Source organism: Drosophila santomea, chromosome X (assembly GCF_016746245.2).
Source record: "Drosophila santomea strain STO CAGO 1482 chromosome X, Prin_Dsan_1.1, whole genome shotgun sequence".
Classification (NCBI taxonomy): Eukaryota; Metazoa; Arthropoda; class Insecta; order Diptera; family Drosophilidae; genus Drosophila; species Drosophila santomea.
The window spans coordinates 6,892,916-6,910,990 of NC_053021.2; the positions used below are offsets into that span (position 1 = coordinate 6,892,916).

The 18,075-nt window shown below is 45.5% G+C and overlaps 1 protein-coding gene and 1 pseudogene across 1 annotated transcript in view; both read right to left on the bottom strand.

The window, feature by feature from the left end:
* Positions 1-26: 26 nt before the first annotated feature.
* Positions 27-18,075, bottom strand: part of LOC120457139 — a 47,928-nt gene continuing 29,879 nt past the window's right edge. The window contains exons 4-10 of the mRNA XM_039644395.2: positions 12,554-12,688; positions 6,432-7,161; positions 4,814-5,664; positions 2,586-4,752; positions 2,333-2,516; positions 2,152-2,271; positions 27-2,064 (exon numbers count right to left, since the gene is read on the bottom strand). Of these exons, the coding sequence (XP_039500329.1) occupies positions 1,878-2,064; positions 2,152-2,271; positions 2,333-2,516; positions 2,586-4,752; positions 4,814-5,664; positions 6,432-7,161; positions 12,554-12,688 (4,374 nt within the window). The 3' untranslated portion in view covers positions 27-1,877. The remainder of the gene's footprint in view (positions 2,065-2,151; positions 2,272-2,332; positions 2,517-2,585; positions 4,753-4,813; positions 5,665-6,431; positions 7,162-12,553; positions 12,689-18,075) is intronic.
* LOC120457156 lies at positions 14,010-14,831 on the bottom strand (annotated as a pseudogene).

An 18,075-nucleotide genomic window follows, 5' to 3' on the forward strand; every position in this document is an offset into this window, starting at 1 on the left:
CAACTAAAATCATACCGACTTGTATATATCGTACATAACTGTCGTGTTGTATTTATATTCCGTATTATATTTACAAAAGCCGTTTACAAACTGGCGCAGCTTTCGCCAAAATGGAGATGGTTATCAACCGATTCGCTTAACTATGGACAAATCAGGGCATTCTTAACTTAAAGCTAAATTAGTCAAATCATAGATACATAACCGAGATATATAAACGTATTCGTATATTGCACTGCATTGAATTGCTTGAGTATTAGAAATTAGGCAACAATCAACATATAGAAAATAATATATTCACACGGAGATTCGATTCACATACATACGACTAGAATAATACTTTGGCACACACATATAAACATAACTTTTGGGTGAGATACTGGAAATCAGTTGTATTGCTCGGCGGTACGAGGGTGGAACAGAAAACTGCCAGAAACAATAATTAGTTAATTAGTTAATTAGCATCCTGCATCCTGACACTTGCTTCTCTTTCGGAACTGGAACCAAAAAACCATTGACTGCTCTTTAATATCGTGTATATATATATATAGATGTATATATAGAAATATAAATAGTAAGTATATATCATTTTTCAGCATTCAATATATATATATATATTTACATAAATATATATTTATGTATATATATATATATAGTCTGCACTTCGTTCGCTCAATTAGAAACTAACACTTAAACTGACATTTCATATGCGTTGCTATATCCTTGCCTCGTCTAACCATCTCTATCGATCCCATTCGATCGATCGATCCTCCTATTTCATCTGATCCGATCCGATCCGATCTGATCTGATCCTATTCGTTTCGATCCATTAACCAAAAGCGCTTTGAGCGTTCTATTTCGCGTACCTCTGACCTACAGCTAAGACCAAAAAAAAAAAAGACATCGCTCTTGCTAAAGTTAGTTCTCATACATATAGATATACATATTTTAGATATTTTTTTTTGTTCGTTTTCTTCGTTTTGGTAACATAAAATTAATCAACAAATTTTTAGAGTTGCTTGCTAAAACTTTTCTTAGTGTAAAGGTGCCTTAAGCGATGCCCACTAGAATCCGTCGCCAAAGGAATCGGGGTTTATAAATAATGGCGTAATTATCTGAATAATCGGACGATGCTGGGCGGTGCTAGTGGGCGAGTGTGTGTGTGTGTGAGTGTGTGTGCTGCGAAAAGTTGCATAAGTTTTGACCATATAATCGCTAGAAGTGAGTTGTATGTGTTCTACCGTAAATCTTTAGCCAAACGGAAGGGTTCTTTTTGTTTTGTTCTCTTTTCTTTTTTTTTTTGGCGCCCAATGCTACAATTAGTTGCTCCTAATCTGATGCTCGGTTCGGTGTAAACACATCTAAAATCTGTACCATCTTTGTCCGCATTTGGGATCATCATGTACCAACTACGTATTTAGCAACTGTCGTCAAGTGCTCTTGTTATCCGTATCTATATGCTCTTGTATATATCGTCTCGCTTGTATATATGCCTTCTATATAAATATCGTTTGTTGTTTGGTTTTCTTTTTTTTTTTTTTTTTGTCATTTGCTGGTATTGTCTGAATGTGCTACGTACTTTAAACGCTAAACTAGTTCGTGTGTTAGTGAGTGAGTTGTGTGTGTGTGTGTGGGTGTGTACTTTAGTAGACCGACATACAAAGTTCGAGGCCAAAAAAAAAACATGAAAAAATTGCCATCATCCTTTTACAACTAACTCGCATATATAACTAGTGCATACACAATGTTCACATAGGTTCCTACGTTCTCTACACGCTATTAATATGTAATTCTGTTTGGTTCCCCTTCCCCCTGGAGCCTCTAAAGCCATTGATCGGCTAACTCCCGGTGTTCCCGGCCTTTGAGTCCTTGGAGCCTCTCTAGAGCAGCTGGGCGATGACCGGCTCGATCAGACACATGTGCTCGGCACCGCGCACTGGCAGCCGGTTGAGGCAAAAGTGCCGGATCATCTCCGGTACCGTCTCGAAGGGACGGCTAAACTGGCCCAGGATGTACTGTCCGGTCTCGTTGCGCTGGATGCGCATGTGCATGAAGCCCTTGGCACCCCTAAAAAGCAACGATTCAGATGATTATCATCAAGTATTTGCAGAGGCAATCACTTCACATTACTTCACTTCACTTCACTTCACTTACTTGAGGGATAGCGAGTAGTCCTGCTTCGTGGACTCGCAGTTGCGCACCAGGAAGGATCCCTCGGACAGCGGACGCAGTGTGGTCTCCGCCTCAATTCGCGTTATGGCACCGTGGTACCAACTGAAACATAAAGTTGAGAATTGCTATTTTATATTACTCGAATTTCAGTTGAGTAACTTACCCTTGTCGCTCCAGCGGTATGGTCACATCGATGAGATCCACAGCAGTGACATATCCCTGGCTGAGATTCATGTTCAGCTCCTTGTTGCTATTGAGTCCCCGCAGATCCAGGCTGCCAAACTGCTTGGTCGCCTGTCGCGATTCATTGAGGTTTAGGGTTAGATTCTGCCGGAACAGTGCCGTATCTGTAATTGGGATAGAAATCAGTAGTTGGTTATAAGGAAAATGCACGGATTAAGTTTAGGTCAACTAACCCAACTTGCTGGCCAACTTCTGATCGTCGCGCATCGAGTGGCTAGAGGAAGCCTGCGAGATGCCACTGGATTCGGTGCTGTGCATCAGCAGGTTATTGATCTCCGCCTGATTGGCCCTCAGGCGTCGTCGCAGCTTGGGCATGTCGAAGGGCAGCTCGCCGAGATCGACGGACGTGGCACTGCCCGATGTGCAGGCGGCCTCCTGTTGCAGTGTCTTGCGTCGCCTCAATTTGGGCATATCGAAGGGCAGATCACGCAGATCCTGCGGTATGCCAGCCGAACCGCTGGCAATTACCGATCCGGATCCGGATCCTGATCCACCGGCCCCGCTACTGCCACCCATCGCTGAGCTACCTCCTGCACCGGTGGCCGTTGCTGACGTTGTGGTTCCCTCGGCACCAATCAACTGTAGCTTGGGCAGCGTTAAACGCTGAAGCGCCAAGGTCTGTGGTTTGCCCTCCTCCCGGGAATGCAACGATATGCCACTATCCGAACCCAGTAGCTCATCGGCCAGCTGGAGCAGTGCCTTATTCGGAGCACCGCGATTGCTACGCGGCTGCTTCAAGGAGGCAGTCACCTGGACTTGGTTCCCGGCTGGGGTGGCACTCGTTGTGGAATCGTCTTCCTGCGACGCCATCGGCGCCAGCTGCTGGGACGGCTGCTGCGATTGCTCCGACGCACTGGCCGAGGCCGGCTCCTGCGAGGACTTGTCGGAAATGGGACTCAGGATGTGCAGCTTGGAGTGCAGCAGAAGCGGAGCCGGTCGCAGGGGGTAGGCCACACTGGAGCCACCGCTACCGCCACTGCCACCACTGCCGCTCTCCGAGCTGTGCGAACTCAGCGAACTGGAGTGCCGCGACTCGGAGCTGGAGGTGCTGCGATTGCCCTCGCTGGTGCTGGAACGCAGCGATTCCATGCTGCCGCCACTGCTCGAGGTGGCAATGCTCTCTGTGCTGCTGTAGTTGTGGCCACCACCGGCCGTTTGCCCCTGGCCGTGGCCATGGCGATTTCTCCTGCTCCCCGGCGCATGATGATGATGATGATGGTGATGGTGGGTCGACTGACCACCCTGGTGGCCCTGGGCACTGCGTCGCAGCTCCAGCACCCGGCCCGATTCCAGCACAAAGGAACGCGGTCGGCGGGCAGCTGCTGATCCGGTTGCCGAGACGGAGGCCGAGGCGGATGCCGATGCCGCATTCGAATTCGAGTTGGTCGAGGGCGGATTCACGTAGGCGCTGTCGGTGAGACTGTTGTCATTGCTGCTGCCGCCGCACTGATGCCGCATGGACTGGATGGGCAGACGGAGATCCCGGAGACGGGGATGCGCTGGATTGGCGGCGGGCAGATTGGGTGCACTCCTGATGCTGTTCATGTTCAGGTAGCGATCATGTTTGCCCGGAAATTTCATTGGCAACGGAGCCGTCGATGGCGGCGATGGGGTATATCCCCGCACGGGCAACTGCTGCGTGCTGGATGCACTTGCTCCACTACCGGTGGCACTGACTCCATGCTGCTGACCCTGGCTCTGGTTCTGGTTCTGATTCTGCTGGTCCACTTGACTCAGCTGCAGCTTGCCCAGCTCCGCCTCCACATGATGCACCTGGACATGGGCCTCGCCCGTTTGCTCTTGCAGAGCCTGGTTCTTGGAGTTCTTGGCTCGCTTGCACTCGGCTCGCGTCTTGGTGGAGCCGGTGACCTTGGTGATGTCGGTACCATTGCCATTACTCAACTGCAGCAGCACCGAGCAATTGGTAATGCGATCCACCTCATCCAGATCGTCATCCGACTTGGCTATCTTGCAGTCAAAGGCAGTCTCATAGATCTGCCGACGCCGGCTGCCCATGATGTCCTCGGAGTCGTCCTCTTCGTCCTCGTCGCCGTCCACTTCGTCCTCGTCGTCGCCGTAGATATCGAGCGATGGATTGCTCAGCGTTGGCGCTTGAACAGTCGCAGGCTGGGCTGGCTGGGCGCACTCGACGCACTCGTGGACGCCATGCGGATGCACATAGAAGATGCTGCGCGGCCGGAAGTACTCCTCTTCCAGATCATCGCCGAGCTCGCTGCCCCGTCCGCCGGCCAAGGAGGAGGCAGGAGCGGATGTGATGCAGGCTCCGCACACGGCTGCTGGTCCCAGCAGGCGGTGCGGTGGCATCGGCTGGACCTGAACCTGCAAGCAAAGCAAATCGATTTCAATGAATCTCGTAATGAGAACTAGAGGATTGACTCACCTGGATCTCCGCTGGAGCCGGTGGCGGTGGACAGCACTTGAGTAGTTCGCCCTCGCCGGCGTCGCAGTGCTGCAGCTGCAGCTGAAGTTCGCTGCCAGTGGGATTCTGATTTCGTGGCTGAACGTTGCAGGTCTTGCGCACTAAGGCTAAGGCACGAGCGTGCCACTTGCGTCGCTTGAGGCACTCACTGCAATCGGATTCCTCGGATGTGCTGGTGCTGGGCGTCTCGCAGCGAATGATGTGTACACCCTCCTCGGTGAAACTGTAACGCTTGGGCGTGGACTGCGAGTCCTGTCCCGTCCTGGGATCCTCCTCCTCCTCGTGACTCTCTGCTTCCGGCTGCTCCTCCGCCGGCGGCACATCCAAGCTGGAGCTCTTCCGGTAGCCAGCCAGCTGCGTTTGAGTTTGCTGCGGCGGTTCACTGGCCGTCGATTGGCGACACTTGAGCTTAAAGTCCTCCCTGTCCTTGTCCCGTTCCTTATCCTTATCTCTGTCCTTATCCTTGTCCTTATCCTTATCTTTGTCCTTATCCTTGTCCTTATCCTTATCTTTGTCCTTATCCTTGTCCTTATCCTTGTCTTTGTCCCGACTCTTGAGCAGATCGGAGTAGTAGTAGGGCGAGGGCTGGCGCTTGTTGTGCTCCGCGGGAGCGACGGTCAGTTTGCGCGGACTGCGCTGCAGTTGCGGCGGAAGCGGACGCACCAGGTCATCGGATATGGAGTCCGGAGAGTTGAGACCGGCGGCTGTTAGTGGAGCACTCTGGGCCGCTGCTTGTGGCACGGGCAGCGGTTGCTGCTCAACCTCCTCGTCGATGTCCGCCTCGTCGTCGGAAGACTTCGGAGCCGAGGAGTCTGCAAATGATCAAAGAAATAAGTAAGTCTTCGTGCTTAAATTCAATTAAAGAGTGTGTTTAAATATATATTTCCCACCTAGCTGGCCAATTTAACAATCTAGTTTGCAAATAGACAGGCGTCTGGTTAATTTCAGATGCGGATTCTATTTTCCGAGGCACTGAGTTGGCGCTGACAGTTTCTAATTAAGTCGCTGCGACGACATTGCGGCGCCGCGGGCCACGCAATCGGAACGCAAATGGAGTTGACGCAGTCTATTTGGCGCTTGGCTGCCCGCTGCTTGCTCCACTGTCTCCATGGCCACATTCACCATCACCCCATCACCCCATCACCTCATCACCCCCACTGCATCCGTGGAGGACAACTAACTCTCCATCTTACTGCAGTTGCTTCCCTTTGCGCCCCTTAATCAGAGCCTGCCAGTTTCCATTTTACGCTTGGATAATCGATGTAGCCGCAGCGAGAAAAGTTGAACCGCCTTTGGGTTTTCCTAATTGCTGGCCACTTGCAGTGGGGTCCTTTCTGGATTCAGGATTGCAACGATCTCTGGACCATGAACGCCTAATGAACTTTAGCTGATTCCACTTTGATTATTGATTCAAAGAGGGTTTTCTTCTTTTTTTTGTGGTTGAGTAAAGTTTATAAAAGTTGTAAATATGCATGTGCCTTTTTACAAACTGCAGCTATAGTTTTCGCAATTAATTAATCAAGCTTGAATACTTTTTTCAGTTTTTGCTTAATAATAGTTTACTTATCATGTGGCATACCTGAGTTGTATTGACTGTTGCGTTTGTCCTTCCTTAAGTTGCCGTTGTTGTTGTTGTAGGTGGAATGCCGCTGCTGCAACTTTTGCTGCTGTTGCTGCTGCGCACTTCTGGGCGTTGGCAACGTTTGCTGCTGATGCAACTGCTGCTGTTGCTGCTGCTGATGCTGGTGCGGCTGCTGCTGATGCTGCTGCTGATGCCGCTTGTGGCCAGTCGTTGAACGTTTCTTGGCCTTTTTGTGGTAGACCTTCTTGTGATTGCGCGTATCCTTGGGATCTGAATATCCTTCGATCAATTTCACCGATGCCTGCTTGATGTTGCTGTTGGGCAGCGGTGGATGTTGCAATGTTGCACGTTGTTGTGGTTGTTGCTGCAGCTGCTGCTGCTGTGCCCCTACTGGCAATGTGTTGTTGTTGTTGCTGTGCGTATGCTGTTGGCCGTGTGTGTTGCCGCCGTTGTTGTTGTTGTTGCTGCTGCTGCTCAAATGCTGTTGCTGCTGCTGGTGAGTGGCCAAAATCGCAGCTGTTGTTGCTGCTGCTGCTGCTGCTGCCGTCGCCGCCTGAGTGGGCAATGTTGCCACGGGGGCGGGCAGCGGGGGCGGTAGTTGTGGAGCTGCTGCAGTTGCGCTTGCCGCTGCCGCTGCTGCTGCTGCAGATGTTGTTGCTGCTGCTGCTGCTGCTGTTGGTGCTGCTGATTGTAGCTGCAACGCTTGTTGGGCTTCACCAAATGGCAGCTGTTGGTTCAAACAGCAGGCAAAACGGAAATCAAGAAAGGGAGGCAAAGAAAGGAAAAGAAGAAGGGGCATTAGCATTTTGTTACGCGGCTAATTTGATTTGCATTTCAATTTCCAATTTGTTTGGCATTTAATTGAAAAGAATAAAGGAATGTGCGTGGCCAACGCGATTGTGGCGCTTATTGGGTTTCCCTCCCCCCGCCGGTCACTAAAAGCACCAACTACGCCGCAAACCGCCAATCGAATCAAGCTTTTCCCCCCAAAAGCAGGCAACACTTTTAAGCCTCCTTTCCATTTGGGTTCGGTGGCGGATACGTAACTAATGTGCTACATTTTCGGAATTGGTAGCATGCTACGCCTCACAACCTTTTCTTTTGTTTTGGATTTTCATCATAAAATAATCAGTTTTTCGGATACAACGTTGAAAATATTTGTCTGAATTTGGAATGTCATACCTCGTTGAGTTCGTAATTAAATTCCCAATCGAACTGTGTTTTCCAAAAAAAATTCTATTTTTTTCACATTTTTTGCAAATTTTAATGATGTTACCCCTTACAAAAATTGCGAAAATTTGGCCAAAAATTATTTTGACAAAGTCGGTCAAAGAGTGATTTGGATGGATGGTATTGGTAATTAGGAGTAAAAAACTGTAATTCTTTTTGCTTTCTGACCATTTTTGGCCAAATTATACAGAAAACACCAATCGTAAATATAGCATTTTTGGCGAAAATCGTTTGTAGCGAAGTTATGTATGTTTTTCCTAATTAAATAATCATTTTTTTGGACAAAACATTAAATGTATTGGATGAGTGTCTCACCCCTTTGAGCTCGTAATAATGAAATTGAAATTCGAACTGCAAACTGTTCGTATTGATGGCAATCAAAGACACCGCATTCCCCTCGCTTCATTCGCCATTTGTCTGGATATTTCCTTCTTGATAGATGGATTTCATTTCTCATACACAATATTCCATGTTCTAACCGCCCCATTCGTGCATCCCAGTTCCTCAGTTTGTTCATAACAATCCATGTCAATCACAATACGAGTATCCTTGCCTTCTGCTCTCGCCCAACCCCATCGATTCACATCCGTTGGGTTTGACAAATAGCTGGACATTACGGAACTGCAACATCGGTGGTGCAACATCAACACAGGATCCTAATGTGTGCAAATTATGAGGCTCGACGGTATCTATGGATCTATAGTGGCTCCCCTTGCCCAGACTCCATTCCTGGATCCATTATGCTAAACATAAATTTCCGTTTACATGGCCCCATGTCCCATGTCCCATGTCCACTTGGTAACTTGCCCTGCGGCTGGGTTAGCCTGCGGTATCCTGATATGATGCTAGCGGAAATTGACGGAGACAACTCTGGTGCAGGGTTGTCATTGTTCTGCATGCGAAGACAAGTGCAGATGCATTGCATTGCTGGTGCGGGAACTTTTTTAATTGAAACACATAAATTACGAGAGAAGTGGTGGGCCACACACTCTTCTCTGCCTGAATCAAAAACATTTTTAATGAATTTGAACTTGAAACCGAGTGCTGGCGCTCCTGCCTTCCGGCGCATTTATACCACGATGAGGGGGGTGGTGGGTTGGTTTCCAAGGCACATTGATAATGGGGTTGTGCCCTGTTAACCAGGCGAAAGGGGAGAGTTGGGAATGGGTGGCTCTCTCTTCAGTCATCCATCCATTCAGATGTACCCGTTTAAATATTTGCCTTTGATTATCCACAAGCGATATAAGCAGACGTTTATGCGTTGTGCCCAACATATACATATGTACATATGTATGTACATATACCACACACATATGGCATATACTCATGCACGATTGCGCCCACAAATCGGACAAGGAATTGGGAGGGAGGAGGGGCACATCTAGAATAATGAAAACTGCTGGATACCGTCACCAAACTTCACTTCCGACTCCACTTGTCTGCGCTTGTTGCCGCAGCAACGTGATTTTTATGCCAACTTTAATGAAAAAAGAATTCAACGCAAATGGGGGGAGTGATGGGAGCTCTAATGTCCTGTCTGCAAATCTAACTCCCATCCTTGCCACTCCCATTGTTGGGCGACCAATGGACATCCCTTAAGCAACAACCCACGTGTAATCCGCATAGAGAAAATGTTACCAAAACAATGTTGGTTGGACTCAACTGGACTTCTAGCAAACTCAACTTCTAGTTAGCTCACATTGGTTATCATTAAAATAGGCTAACTAATTTGCTTACCCTACCTTCTTTCAAAGAGCATCTGATAGTCAGTACTTCAGGCGCAGACAACGCGTCGTATGAGTGATATCTAAGCTGACGCTGTCTGTTCGTTTTGCTTCGCTGTTTTATTATGTTGAAAAGTAAAAATAATATATATATATACATATATATGTATATATGCGCATGTACACATAGAGGGCATAGCGAAGTTATTGAAATAAACAAAAAGCACGCAAACATGTACACAAACGTGTCCGGACTGCCGCCTTTTGTGTTTGTGTGAGTTATCGTTGAATATTACTCCATGGAGAGTAATAGCAACAACTGCAAAAGCCAAACGAATTTCCTTCCATTTCCACAAACTCACTTTTTTTCTCTTGTTTTTTTTTTTTAACAGATTCCACTTCACAGCCAGACGCTCCACATACAAACATATACATATGTACATATATCGAAAAATGTCGCGTTCGCTTCCATTAAAACGTGAGTTGCCAACGAAAAAAACAAAAAACAAAAAGAAAGTAAAGAAAATAACAATGGCTGGTGAAAGCTATTATGGCATCATCACATGGATGCTGCTACACTACCAATGAAAATAGTCCTGAAATTGATAACCTAATAAGCAAAATACTTTGAATATAATGCTTCTAATCAAATGAGTCTTTAGCATGTTGCCTTTTATATATATATATTGCCTAATATATATATATTTGTCATAAATGTGTTATTTTTTATTCAGCAAAAAGTAAATCAACATGTGCATATTTTATTGCAAGTGTAGCGCCTGTTTTCTCTGTTTATCTTCTATCTTTCGCTGTTTATGGCAAACAAAAGTCATAAGAGAAAATTACATTAATAATTGTGAGCAGGCTCACACGCACACGGCTTTACCACACATATACACACATACACACACACTGCATACTAATGCAGCGAGGAAAATGCCGAGCGTGGGAAAGAGAGCGGTATAGAGCGAGGGAAAAGGACGGCGAGCAGAGGGAAAAGCCGAGCATCGAAAGGCGCTAAACGTTATCGCTTTGGGCCATTTGCTGCTGGAATATTATTTTTCCCGGAAGAAGGACGAACAGCCAGGATTATGTGCATATAAAAAATGTAGGAAAAATAGGAAGAAGATGCCATGAAATTCGAGGAAGATTGTTTTCAAAACATTTATGGCCATTTAATTAGCTGTAATGTGTACACACAACTTCCTGTGTGCTAAAACCTTAAGCAGCTTTAAATTCCCATGAATTATGCATATTAGTCGGTAGCTCACGTGTTTGCATTACTTTGTTAATCAATTAAAGTAGAATTTAAGTACTAATATATGATAGTAATAAATTAAAGTAGTAATATGTGATAGCTTGCATAAAAATTGTGTAGAAAAATGTAACAACTTGTTGATTTTCACACTACCCTCCCACTCAATAAATCCATCTGAAAAGTAATAAGCTTAAGTGCTTGCTCAATTCCAAGTGAATGGAAATAGCAGTCCTTGAAATATTATATTTACACCAATTGATTGTTATTAATTTTCAGATAGCACTCTGTTTCAGTTATTTGCCCTTAAATTACGAGACTTTCTGCCATCTTAGGATTCGAATACTTGGCACTGATTTATCCACTCCACACCCTCAATATGGTTTCAATCTGCAGAAGTTCGAGTCGAGCTGAAGGTCGTTGCCGCAAATCGTATTTTCTTGGCAGCATTCCCCGCCATTCCGAGCTAAACAAATTTCAATAAAAATGAATTTCAAGTGGCATGAAAGCCCTGCATCTTGTTCCTTAGTCAGATTCTCTGTGTGTTTTATGTGTGCGCCTCATGCGGCTTTCCTTTTCATTTTTAGTGGCAATATGCAAAAGGGAACAAAACACGAAGCGAAATATTTCCGTATGGGCCATAAAAAAAGAGGCGACGCACCACCCCCTTGGGGGGGTTTTTTCGTATTTTATTTTTCCTTTTTTTGCCCACCCGGGGCGGTTTCAGAGGTCGGGGGCTTTGGGGCACGAGGCATGGTGATTTTTTGGTTTTTGGGGGCATCATTTGATTTGTGGCACGACGCATTTGCTGCAGCCCGAGGTTATCTCTTCTGCTATCTTCTATCTCAGCGGCTTTTCTATCGCTTTCTTTTGCTCTTTGCGTTTACTTTAGTGCTGGGAAACTTTGATTGGCAGAAATAAGCAGAATATAATCATAACAAAATTGGTTCCATAACGTTGTTGAACGAGTTCGGCCTTAAAAACTTTAAATAAATCTATACTATGTTTATTTACTAATTATAAAAAAAATCATTTATTAAAGAGCAATTCATTGGCCAAAAGTTATACTCCAAATTCTTAAAAGTCTTTTAAACTTTTTCCTACAATTTTTGTGTTTTTCTATCTGGCCCTATATATTTTTAAATATTTTTTCAATAATTGATGCAAATTTAGATCAAGAATAGCCATTCAAATAGTAAATATTAATGCACTGTAGTGTCCGATTTTGCACCTATAAATCTGGCTAAAAAGCAGCTGAAGTGGCAGCCAAACTTGGCTATTATCCTATCCGTGTCCATTCTTTATGTTCAGCCATCGCCCGCTGGGCAGATTCGTTTGTTTGTCATTTTGCCCCCAACTTCCACTTCCACTTCCCCTTTTGTTTGTATCGCTTATATATTTTGCCTTGGCTTTCCTGGTTTTTTGCGCTTCTATTTTTTTTAATTTTTTTTTTTTTGTTGTTCAATATTTAGCCAATAGTCCGTGCATTGTTTGAGCAGCTCTTTGTTTGTCCGCCTGCCGCTGCAGGATAAGCCAAAAGAGCAGGGGACAGGGGGGCATGGGGCAGGAGAGAGCTTTTCATTAACGCACTGCTGATGCTGATGCTGATGCTGCTGCTGCTGATTCTGATGCGGCTGATGTTGATGCGACTTGTCCAAAATCCCAGACCACCAGCACCACCATCATCACCACTGCCACCACTCGATTCGCTGGAGCGTGCAGTTTATCAATTAGCTGTCCGGAGCAGTTAATTGCCATTGCCCCACCAACGAGAGAGACAACCATCCATCTCAACGGCCCAGTCACCCAACCACTGAAACACTGAGCCACTGAACCACCCAACCACCCAACCACTGAACCACTCAACCACCAAGCCACTCAAACAACCCACTTAACGAGCATGGACTTACAAACTCGGTTTGCGGACTGGGGGCTATCCAGTGCTCGGGATTCGCTGGTATCGCCTCCGCCAGGCACGGATCGAAGCTGGACGGTCGTTTTTTAACAAAGTCTACGGGCAGGCTGTAATCATCACAGATGGCAATCTGGAATGGCATAATAAGAAGCGGGATTTGCTCAATTAGTCGGTGTAAGATAAAAGATGTATTTGTGGATAGATAGATATGATAAATCCCCCACATAATTAATACTTAAGATGATATGAGTCAAGGTTTCAAATATTTAAATATATATACACATCACTTACTTAAAGAAATAAAATGACTATAATATACAATATAATAAGAAGTTTTAAACATCCTAGCAAAAGATTGCTATGAGTCATGCTGCAACTGAAGTGTTCATGATGCACAACGTTCTCAAATTGAAAAACTTCTTGGCTATTTTGGAAACCTTACCTTAAATATTTTTGACAGGCTTTCCCACGTTGCATATGAATACCCTTGAACTGAATAAAAATAAAAAAAAAAAAAGCAAAAGCGAGGGAAAAACAATAACGAACGCCACGACACGTGCACCTCAAGTGTGTGGACCCCCCCGCCTTTCCCAACTGTTTTTTTTTTGCTTTCCCCCATTTTCCAACCCATGGCATATCTTTTAAGCCCAGAAGCAGACTTCTTGCCATTTGGCTGAACGTCTGCGTCATCAAAAGTGTACAACAATGGCTAAATTACAGTTACAATTAAAAATGGCGACGATGCTTTTCCAGCTGGTTCTTTTGTTGGCGCTTTTCCCCCATATCGCCACCACCCACCACTCACACATTTTCCACCTGCTAAAGATTCAAGCCCAGATGATGCAAATGTACAAAGCTTTGTTGCTGTTGCTGTTGCTGTTGATACCGAAGGCAAAGTCTTGAGTATTGCAATTAACGTTAAGTGGTGAAGCGAGAAGGGGTTGGTGTATATAAATACATATATATAGCGGATATAGCGGATTGGGAAGGGAGCATAGGAAAAGCGGAAGAGCTTAGCAGCTGATGGAAACGAATCGAGATGGATTAAAGTGGTCAACAAATTACCGCCTTAAGCCAAACTTATTCTGGTCATTTTACACAGGACTCAACATTAAAAGTCCATTTGGTGCAGCAAGTACAGTAGGTGGCAAAACATTGCGAAGGGCGCCATTACGTATACAAAACCTAATCTTTTGGCTTGTCCCATGCTCTTTTGCAATTTGTCTTCTGTATCTAAACATTTATTTATAGAATAACTTGAGCTTTTTCACACATTATACATCCACTTTAGAGTTTTCCAAGTACAGTTGCGTTTAAGCTAATTTCGTTAATGCTATTATGATTATCCTTTGCCATGGAGCAATCAAAAAGCGAAGCATAATTTAATTTCTGACTTGGGTAACTTGTGCCAGAGTCTCCGCCCCAAGGTCATCGAGAAACGAACAGAAAACTCAGACACACGCCACAAATTCAATCAGAAAGGAAAGTTTCCGGGCTGCCGAGCGCGAATTTGCCGTAAATCCCATCAGAACTAGAGATTTTGTGGAATGGAGTCGTTCTTCACTTATAGCTACCTCGAAGTACACTTGCAGGCGATAAAGTTGACGACAAGTGCGGCAATACCATTCCAAACCGGAATAGTAACCACCGCCGTTGGCCAGGATGTGCGCCACATCCCCGGTGACGTCGACACAATTGCGATGGTAGCAACTTCCACAGGGACCCGCGCACTCCACCATCGACTCGCCGGCGTTAAAATCAATCCAGCAGAGACGACAGAACATGTTGCCAATAATTTCCAGCACCACGATGACAACACTTAAGAAAATTACAAAATACAAAAAAAAAATATACGTATATATATATATTTTCAGCGATAGCGAACGTCTCAGGTGTTGACATGCGAACGTCGTGCGGCGAAGTGAAATGAAAGGAAGCTTCAACTGAACGCTGGAGCTTCAACTGAAACTGAACTGAACTGAGCCAGTTGCTCATGGCGGTGGTCCATGGCATGAGTGGGGCCAACTATGGCCAACTTTTGTGCACAGATGTTTGTCGCTGATGTCCCGGGGCCATGAGTTAGTTAGTTGGGCGATTGAAAGGCCAATTCCGGAGGAGGAAGGACCTGGTGATGGCGTCTTGTCCGGGCAATTGGCCGGTTGCTGCACCCAGTGTCTGGCTCTCCGAGGTGTTAACATCGTCTGACATGGGTCGCAGGCCGTCTTTATGGACCCACGCTTGGGTTTGGTCAAAGAAAAAGGTTACCATTAACTGCTAGAGTAAAACATTTATGAGCAAAGCCTTGTAGACAACTTTGATAACTTTACAACACTTTCTTGTCATAATTAACAAGATTGCAAGCAGTGTTTATAGTTTCTTCATTATTTACTGACATCCAGCTAAACTAAATTGTATAGCCACCAAATTGGCTGCAGTGAAAGCTGAGTGCCTCCTTATGTAAGGGAAATCAGCAGCCACAAAAGCAGACGATGACTCATTGGCTTGGCCATCGTCGTGATTGCCACTTTGGCTCAGGGCTCACGGCTCACGGCTCACAGGTCTTTCGAGCCAAATGGCAAATGCGAAATGCCGAGTGCTAAATGCAAAATGCAAAATGCATAATGCACCTAACCACCCACTGCGTTGTAAATGGCAAAAGGGGCAAAGGGATGTTTGGGTTCTGGGTTCTCTCTGTCTGAGCTGAGTAAATATCATAAATTTTAAAGGCGGCATTAATGCGCTCGTTCCGCACAAGAGTTGCAGGTAAATGTTGCAAGGCTGCTGCTGCTGCTGCTGCTGCCGCCAGCCAGCCATTTTCGGTGTCGCCTCCGTTCCATGCGAATTTCCACTCTTTTTGCCTGCATAACCGCAGGCACTTTGGCACTGGGCCCACTGCAACGAGTCCTGGCCACATGTTGCCCTTGTCTCCGCCAACTGGCTTTTGTGTGACACATTTTGGCCGCGCAGGAAATGATGGTCCTGGGTTCTTCGTTCTCGGTTCTTGCTCCTTGCCTCTATTCAGCTGGCATATTGCGGAGATGGCGTTGCCACAGAAAACGGGAAATCTCTTGCATCTTGTGGCACATTCTGTGTTCTGTGGTCGCTCCCCTATCCTCTGTATCCATCTATTTTGTGCCTGGCTTTGATTTTTATTAAAACGACACCGACAGGTAACAAAAGCGCTCGTGGTGCTGGCTGCTTCATATGCAATGCCATTCTATCGCGGTGACCTCAGCGTCTTTCACTGAATAAATGGATGGATTTTTTATGCAATGGTAGTTGCATCAATAGTGACTTCTGTTGCCAGTGAAAGCTCTATAACTATTCTTTGCATTTCCAGTTGCAATAGTGTTTAATGCACAGATTGGTGACCCCGACCAATATTGATTGTCTAGCTTCCTTAATGAACAGCTATCTTAATTGAGTTAAATGCAAGTGAATCGAAAGGGCATCAGAGTTAACATTGGTCGATATCAGTGGGTAATCTCCTTCACGCCCGTTGCCCTTGTCACTCTCAATCGCTAATTCGCGTCCCTAATCCAGATGTTGAGCTTCGCTAATTGGCACCGAAACCCCGGTACCCTTTGACCTTTGCTTTGCTTTGCTTTGCTTTGCTTTGCAATCCGTTAAACTGGCGTTATCTGTCTGGTTGTTTGGCTGATTGATTGATTGATTGATTAATCGATTGGCGTTAGCTCACCGCCTAGATCAAAGTTTCCAAGTTCCAAGCTGCCACCTTGCTCCTATCTCTCTCTCTCTCGCTCTCTCTTGATTGATTAGCTCGAATGGGCCACTTTCAATTACCCATTACATATATCCAGGCTAAAACCCACACCCAAACCCAAACTCAAACTCAATCCCCTGTTGCCTTGTTGGCCTTTTGGCCTTTAACGCTCAATTGATTTGTTTGGTTAATGCGTGGCCGATTACAGGTAAATTTCCGCCTTCTGACCGGGCAATTGCTTCGCGAAGTGTTTACACACTCCACGCACTTACACACACACACACACTCACTCAGTTTTGCAACCCCTAGAAAAAGGGGACTCCCCTATTGTATATATATATTTATATATATATATATAAAGATGTATTTCCCTTCATTATGTTTGGAAACTTTTTAATAGCTCTTCGGCCAAGCATTTTGCGGCATATGCGCCGGCAAGTATGCAAAATATTTTTCATTTTTTCCGCTTCTCCTGCAAATACACTGAACCGAACCGGGGGCGTCCTTCTGCAGCGGAACCATTAAAAATGGCCGACGCGGCCTCGTCAATGGGACATTTGGGAGCAAACGCATTTAGAAAATTTCTGCCCTTCGATTTTATAAATGCCAATTTAGAGTAAATACAAAATTTTTTAAAATAAGCAATCAAATTATGCATCAAGTTGTTAAATACTTGCTTAATTGTTTAACCATTTTTATAGCCTCTTTTTTATGTATTTCACACGGCTTTTTTGCAAGTGTTGCAGCAAAGCGGTAAAAAGCAAAGTTTCAAGTGCTCAACCCCAGCGGATTCTGCAGGTTAAGGGGGATTGAGGGGGTTGGGGGAGGTCGCTGAAGGGTGTCATCGTCGAAAGCGTTCCCTCGACTGCAGCCGTCACTTTCCGGGGCATGCTACGTAGTGGGGGCAGGTTGACTTGCTTTTGGGGTTGCACATAAATTTTAATTAAATATTTTTCGGTATGTTTCGATGTGTTTCTATGTTGTTTTCCTTTTTTTTTTACATTTTTTTATGTTTGCTGTTTGTTTAAAGCGCAGACACACGAATGCTGCGGATGAGTGGTGCGTTGTAAACGTATCCTCTGCACCACTTGAATGGCGCACCACCTGACTGTCAGGAGCAGACCCAAACCAGAACCAGGTCTATAAATTTCAATGTCGCAACACACTCAAACCAAACGCGATGCGATGTGATGCGTGCCGGCAGACAACTTTGACTTTGCCAGCGAGTCAAGGGTGGCTGGAGATCAGGAGTGCACCATCCACAGGCACATCCTCATCCTCTTCCACATCCTGATCCACATCCACAGGCACATCCCTGTCCAGATTCAAACTCTGGCCAAGTGACAACGACCACCCCTTTGGGCCACATAAATTGTTTGGCCAAATGCAATGAAAATCACACAACAGAGCGAGGGGAAACCCAGTGAAGAAAGATACAAATTGAAGCCGCAAACGAATCGAGAAATACTCTACCAAACAAAACTAATTACAAAGATTTGTTACATTTACCATATAATTTAATAAAAATTCAACAAGTAAAGTAAAGTGTAGTTTGCATTAAGTTTGTGCTTATAAATCGAAAGCTGTAAAATGCAATTTAGCCCTTTATTTGTACTAACTCTTTGGTAGAGTATTAAACGGGTAAATGGATAAGGAGATGGCGAAGTGAGACTGTAAAATAAATAAATTCATTTGTGGCCGCTGACCAAGGCCGGTTGAGTTTTAAATACTACACATGTTGCCAAACGTCCAGGTTCGCCCGCCACCCCCTCTTTTTTTCTTGCATGCTCCCT